Genomic DNA, 7,186 nt, shown 5'->3' on the forward strand with positions numbered 1-7,186 from the left:
CCTGAAGTGGAGCCTGGGCACGCAGCTCACCGGAGGAAGACAGCAGAAAAAGCCAAATTCAGCAGTGGAAGAAGAAAATTTCAGAATATAAATGCAGAAATATAAACATTTATTACAAAAAAAGTATCATGACTTTAGAAGACAAAAGAGTAAGAATGGGAGTCGCTATCCAAGACGCAGAAAGACCAGCCGCCTCCGCCGCCCTCACTTCCTCTTTGTCGCTGTGCCAATGACACAGTCATTCACCTGCAAGGCAAGACCGGGCAGATTTGGGGGGCCAGAAACTGGTCCCCACAGCTGCTGCTGCCGCCACCTCCTCCATCCAGCTGCGGTCAGGATGCCCCTTCCGCAGAGGAGATTCTGCAAGCAGCCCAGAGAAAGGGACACCCCCGGCCCCCCCCCCAGCCGGATGCTGCAGCCACTTACCTTTCTGGCAAAGCGAAGGGAATTGAGGGACTCGGCAAAGTTCTCCTCCGAGGGCGAGATGTTAACAAACATCAGCCTGGGGGGAAAGGCCAGAGGAGAGGGTGAGGAGAAACAGAGGCTGCCTCAAGGGGGGTGCATGGCCCCCCTGTCAGAGACCTCTGGGTTGAAAGGGGTCATCTAGCCCAACCCCCTGCGTTCCTGGCAGGACAGCGCAGACCAGGCCTCAAAGGGGAGGGGGAGCCATCAACTCCCTCCTTGCCGACTCACATCTTGGAATTGCCGCCTAAGGAGTTCTGGAGGAGGTAGGTCAGCTTGCTGTTCCGGTAGGGCACATGGGCCTCCTGCAAGGGGGCAAAGGAAGCGGACAAGGATGGGTGCAGGAGGGGGAAATGTGTGGGGACCCTCCTCCCCACTTAGGGCAGGCCGGTTCCGCCAGCATCATGAGGCTGTCCCATTCCCGATTGAATTGTAGAGTTGGAAGGAATCACAGCTCTAGAGCCCCCGATAGGTGGGCACCCCACACGTGAGACAGTGCTGGACGCCACATCCTCACCCTCGCAGAAGACCAGCGCACTGCGGGAGGCGGGCTGTGGGGCTGCAAAGGGCTGCCCCATGGCTGGCCAGGACTCCCCCCCCCCCCGGAGGCACACGCGACCCCCCTCTCCCGCCTACCTTGTTGCTGAGGGCGGTGATGACCAGGCCCAGGTTGGAGAGGCTGCTGTTGATGGCCTGGGTCTCCTTGAGGCGGTCGCCGGTGGAGAGGGACCTGTCCAGGCGCTCGCTGCCAGCCAGGTCCACCAAGCTCAGCACGGCTGCGGGGGGGGGGGGGGACGACAAAGGAGGGGTGAGGGTGGAGGGAGAAGGGGGGGGTGCTGGGGACCAGGGACCCACAGAGGGCCTGGCCTAGAAGAGGAGGGAGAGCAAGGGAGCGCCTCTGGGCCAGGGCAGGGACAGAGGCCTCCGGCGAAGGGGGTCGTGGGGCCGGCCACACTCACAGGAGGTGTGCAGCTCCCGGTTGGGGTTGTGGCCCTCGATGCGCAACTGGAAGAGGCTGTGGCTGCGGGACGAGCGCTCGTTGAGATTGGTCTTGGCCACCGAGCGGTTGGCTTTGGCTCTCTGGAGCAGCTTCAGGACCTGAAGGGGCAAGCGGGGGGCAGGAGGCGGAGAATGGCGGTCGGAAGGGACCCCAGAGATCCTCTGGCCCTAGCCAGCCCCAGGCAAACAGCGTGAAGAGGCTAGCCGGGCACATTCCCCCCCCCCGGCTATTGGCTACTTGCGACCAGACTGAGATGCCCGGGCGCCCGATGGCGTTGGACATCACCGCCTGGAGGGGAAGCCTGGGAATCCTCGGAGCAAGACTCTTTCCACACACGAGGACCTCGTCCTATAGAATTCTATCCGTTACACAATCAGAATGAGTATCAGGAACCAAAACGGTTTCTCTCAGCAGCCTGAGCAGGAGCAGTGAACAATGGCAGCTCCTTGTTCTCACCTGACTTCACTCCCCCGCTGCCCCCACTGCCCCACGCTCAGCTGCAAAGAATATTCTTATATTCTGAATGTACAGTTAAGAAAGAGAAGTTGGAATAGGCCAAGATATGTGGACTGCCCCAATCCCAGCTCAAGGTGGTCATCTGAACTGGCCAGATGTTTAACTGAGAATCAGTCAGTCAGTCAGGCCATCATTTGAAAAATAAGACTTTAGAACGCCTGGCCCCAAAATGGCAACGAGACATCCCATTTGGGTGAGTTTAAGCTTGGTTTAAGGAGCCGCTTGGTGCCTAGCCTCTACACTGGAGTTTCTACCATTGCCTGCAAATAGAAAGGGAAGCATGGGGGGGGGGGGGAGTTCTTCCTCTGGGAACTCTAGGGCAGGCAGAAGCCCCATAAGGAGCCGAGGGGCCAAGACCCAGGTGATCTGAGCTCTCCAGACAGGCAGGATGGCTCAGGCCTTCATGCAGAAGCCTCTCAGAGAACGGCACAGTCGGAGGGGAGCCCCCAGGGTCATCTAGCCCAACCCCAGATTCCTCCCTCTGCTCCTCCCCTCAGAGGCTTTGGATGCAGACACACTCTGGCTGCCTTGTCCCCAGACCAAGGCCCTAAAACGGGTCACAATGGGGCTGGTTCTCTGGCTTCTGCCTCTCCTCCACCCCTTGCAAGCAGGCTGGTGGCCGGACACAGTGCAGAGAGCGGGAGAAGAGTAGTGTTGGAAGGGGACCCCCAAGGGTCATCTACCCGACCCCCTGCACCGCTGGAACCCCCCAGGAAAATCCCAGACAGACAGCTGCCCCCCCCCCCACCGCGGTACCTCTTGCTCCGAAGCAACGGGGACGTAGCAGAGGTTGGGAACGTGCAGCTCCTCCGTGCATTGGCTCACTCGCCGGATCTCCAGCTCAGAGCCCCGCTCAGGGCGCAACACCAGCAGGTCCCGCAGAGACTCATTGTAGATCTCCAGGAAGTTGGCAGTGAAATGGTACTGGGAGGAGACAGGCAGAGGGGCAGGATCAGACCAGGGAAGGCGGCTGGGGTGGCGCGTGCCCAGCCAGCACATCGCTCCCAGCTCAGACTCGGGGACCAACTGGCATGGCTATTCCAAGAGGAGGCTTCCAAAGGTGAGGCCCAGGAGTTCAGACAGGCCAGCCCTCGGGTGTTCAGGGGATCTTGTGAGGCTGAACGGAAGGCCCTGCAGAAAAACACTGGCGGTCTCACCATCCTGTGGGGTGGGTGAGGGTGAAGGAGGCAGCCCTCTCTCACCAGCGCCCTCTCTGGGAGCTCCCAAGCCCAGTGCGAAACCCCCCTGGCAATTGCAGCATGGCGAGTGAATGCAGCGGGGGTCTCCACCCCCTTTGGACACCTGCATCCGCTTTCCCTCTCTGCCCCCACCTTCCAGCCTTTGGCCTCCATCTCCCGGGCTTTCCTGAAGATCTGCTGCACTGCGCGGGGGATCATGCCGGCCGTGGAAGGGTCCTGGCAGTCGGGGCCCTCCATGGTGTACGTCTTGCCGCTCCCCGTCTGCCCGTAGGCAAAGATGCAGACGTGGTAGCCGTCCAAGGCCGACTGCGGGGAGGAAGGGAAGCCGTCAGGCTGGCGTCCACCAGACCCCACCTGCCCCCGGAGGGGGAGAGCCGCCCTATGTGGAATTTCCAGACCATCCTTCAGCCACGACTCACAGGACAAACCAGCCAAATCAGCCGGGAAATCATCCTCACGATCATCATCATCATACAGTGGCACCTTGGTTGTCGAACCGAGTCCGTTCAAAAACTAAGGCTGCCAAAGAATGTTGGGGAGTTGGAACACTTACTTCCAGGTTTTCAGCGTTCAGGGGCCAAAGTGTACGAGTACCAAGGTGTTTGAGGGCCAAGATACGACTGTACCATGCTCAACATAATAACAAACTAGAAGAACTGGGCCGCTTCCCCCCTTAATGTATTTATTCTATATATTTATTTGATTGATTTATGTGCTCTTCAGGGTGGTTGACAGAATAATATGCTTTTCCTTACCTGCACAAGCAGAGAGATCTCCTCAAAGACCTCCTCCTGGGAGCTGGACGGAGGGAAGACCTGGTCAAAGTTGAACTCATAGACAATGTCCTCTTTTCGCTCCCGGCCAACGTGGGACTGGCAGAGAATCAAAGAATTGCAGAGTTGGAAGACCCACGAGGCTCATCTAGTCCACCCCCAAAGCAAGACTTGAACCCACAACTCTGAGATTATGAGCCTCTACCGACAAAGTGGTGACAGGGGCCGCGTTCCCCCTTGGCCAGCTCTCCCGGGGCCACAATGCTCTCTCTCGCGCACACACACACATATCCTCCAGCTGGCATTGGGTCTGTTGGCCTTGGGCCGGCCATCAACATTTGGGTTTCTCCTGCTCCTGCAAAGGTCATTGCAGGAACAACACTGGCTTATTTGAAGAAGAAGAAGAGTTTGGATTTGATATCCCGCTTTATCATTACCCAAAGGAGTCTCAAAGTGGCTAACGTTCTCCTTTCCCTTCCTCCCCCACAACAAACACTCTATGAGGTGAGTGGGGCTGAGAGACTTCAAGAAGTGCGACTGGCCCAAGGTCACCCAGCAGCTGCATGTGGAGGAGCGGAGATGCGAACCCGGTTCCCCAGATTACGAGGCCACCGCTCTTAAGCACTACCCCACACTGGCTCTCGGCAGGCTTTGCGGCAGGTGGAGACTTCCTGACGTCCCCTGGCAACTGTGACAGCCCAAGATGCCACCAAGACTTCGACAACCGCCTTGTCCCCCCACCCCCAGACTGACCTCCTCCGCCTTGGATAAGACCAGGCTCTTGCTGTTGTCTGGCGGGAAGCGGAGGTGGCTCACCCCCTGTTTCTGGGCCTCCTTCTCGCTGCTCAGCAGGGGGCGCACGCGGCAGAAGACACGGATGTTGCCCTGGAGGGAGCGGGGAGTCGTCAGCACCCAGCCCCACAAAGGGTCCCCCAGTGCCAGCCCCCCACCACCACCGGCCCACCTTCAGCTCCTGGACGGCGTTGTGCAGGGAGCGCCGCTCCATCTCCGACTCGTGCTGCTTCTGCTCCAGCTGGGCCTTGTGTGCTGCCAGCGCCTCATTCTCCTGCGCCCGCCGGGCCAGGCTCTCCTGCGCCAGGCGCAGTTCCGCCTGCGTCAGAGAAACCCCAGGGCCAGTGAGGGACGGGCCACCTCAAACCCAGAGCCGCCCACCCGCCCTCTCAGCCAGGCAACAATTCAGGGAGGAGGCGGCAAATGCAGGCTTCCTCAGCTGGGAAAGGAAAAGCACCAGCAGGAACAGACACAGCAGAGGTTAGCAATTCCCCCAGACAGATATCTAGGGCCCTCTTGCGATGGATAGAAAAGGGACTTGTGTGAGAAACAGGGTGTGAGGCTGAGGAGAAGGGAAGCGCTTCCCGCGAGAGCCGAGAGGGATACACTTCTCTGTATGGGGGGGATTGAAGATTAAGATATAATTATGATAGAGGGCTAGACACATAAAATTTTGTGTTTTATTGCAATTATTACTATTACTGTTGTGATTTTTATTTATTTTCTTTCTTTTTCTCCTTATCTTCCCACCTTTTATTGCTTTTTTCTGTATTTCTTATTATCTTTTATTAAAAAATTCTTGTTTTCCAAAAGTGTTTGCAACATCTTTCTCTCATCTTATTATCTTTTTTAAAACTAGTTTGGTTTGTATTATATGTTGAAAATATTTAATAATTTTTTTAAAAAAACATTTTTTAAGGTATCTAGCTCTCTTTTCTGGGGCTGAGGACCCTTAACTGTGATCTTGAGTCTGGCATTGTGGAATCAGAAGGGTACCTACGGGACATCTAGTCCAACCCGCTGGAATGCAGGCGTCACAAGCGGATGTTGGCTAGTCCCAAGGATTCCTCGCCTCACCTTGGGATTCCAAGCACCATTCAAGGGCGGGTGGAAGGGTCCCCAGCCCCCCCCCCTCACCTCTCTGGCCTCCAGCTGGGCAGCCAAATCCTCCTTGGCCTCCCTGGCTTTGCGGCCAGCGGTTTCCAGCTCCTGGATCGTCTGGCTCTGGCTCTTGACGGTCTCCTCCAGCTGCTGCTCCTGCTTCACCAGCTGCTCCACCCTCTGCCGGCTCTCTGTGGCCTGCGCTTGGCAGGTCTGCAGCTCCAAGGCCAGGGCACTGCCAAGAGAGGGTAGGGCAGAGGTCAGGTCCTGCTGCAGGAGGAGCAGACGGAGCCCGCCATGCCCTTCTCAGGCTGCTGCTCGCTCACCTGTTCTGCCCCTCCAGCTGCTGGTTGCGGGCCGTCGCCTGCTTCAGCTCCCCCTCCAGCTGGCTCAGCTGATGCCTCAGGGCCTCATTCTCCCCGGCCAGCCCCTGGGCCTTCTCCTTGTAGGTCCCCCCTTTGGCCCGCAAGTCGCTCACTTGCCCCTTCAAGTCCCAGGGGGCCCGCTTCTTCTCACCCCCGCCAGCAGCGGCAGGAGCAGCGGCTGCCAAGGGGAGAGGGAGAGAGAGAGGACAGTGTGAGGGACCCGGTGGCGGCTCAAGGATGGCACGGGGGGGGGGCACCTCCCTCCCTTCTCTAGGCCTTACCTGGCTTAGGGGCTGCCGCAGCCACCGTCCGACGGGATCCTGCTGGGAAACAAGGAACGAGACATGAAGCAGTGAAAGGATTCCCAAGGGGACCCTGTCTCCCCTCCGTTGCTTCATGAAATATCTCCAAACAATAGTAATACTTCAAAACATAAAATCAGCAAGGAACTCAAGACAGATTAAAGCAACATATGTGGGGGTTCCCTTCCACGGATTGCGCCTAAAGTCAAAATCACGTATAGCTGAAATATGCTGGATTTAATGGTGGGCAGGATTGCCAGAGCATTTTCCCCAGCCCCTCTCCAAACTTTTAATATTGTTTCCTACACTGAATGCACACAAGTTAAAGGGGCACCAGATGCAGGATTACGGGGAACCCACATTCTACACATCTGAATCAGCTTGGAAAAACTAAAATGGCTTCAGCAGGTGCCAAAAAGAGTCCAGCAAAGATAGCTGCCTGGTGTTGTAAGAACATAACTGGATCAGGCCCAAGGGGGCCTGTCTAGCCCAGCATCCTGTTCTCAGTGGCCAAACAGTTTCCTGTGGGAAACCAGAGAGCAGGATTCAAGTCCAAGAGCCCTCTCCCCCTTTGTGGCTTCCAGCAACAGGTATCCAGAAGAATTTCTGCCTCCAGCCATAGAAGCAGAGCACAGACATCACGGCTAGTAGCCACTGATTGCCCTCTCGGATGTGC

The 7,186-nt window shown here is 57.3% G+C and overlaps 1 protein-coding gene across 1 annotated transcript; it reads right to left on the minus strand.

The window, feature by feature from the left end:
- Positions 1 to 204: 204 nt before the first annotated feature.
- Positions 205 to 6,640, minus strand: LOC308578170 (carboxy-terminal kinesin 2-like; the record flags this gene model as incomplete). The annotated part of the gene is made up of 13 exons (XM_081178427.1): positions 205 to 246; positions 388 to 502; positions 694 to 767; positions 1,099 to 1,238; positions 1,422 to 1,560; positions 2,735 to 2,902; positions 3,310 to 3,483; positions 3,933 to 4,049; positions 4,704 to 4,835; positions 4,915 to 5,061; positions 5,880 to 6,078; positions 6,170 to 6,386; positions 6,490 to 6,640. Coding segments are annotated over 13 exons (1,815 nt in total), but the record flags the coding sequence as incomplete, so codon positions are not given.
- Positions 6,641 to 7,186: the final 546 nt, after the last annotated feature.

This window comes from Podarcis bocagei (genome assembly GCF_964188305.1).
Source record: "Podarcis bocagei genome assembly, chromosome: W".
In the NCBI taxonomy this organism is placed as follows: domain Eukaryota; kingdom Metazoa; phylum Chordata; class Lepidosauria; order Squamata; family Lacertidae; genus Podarcis; species Podarcis bocagei.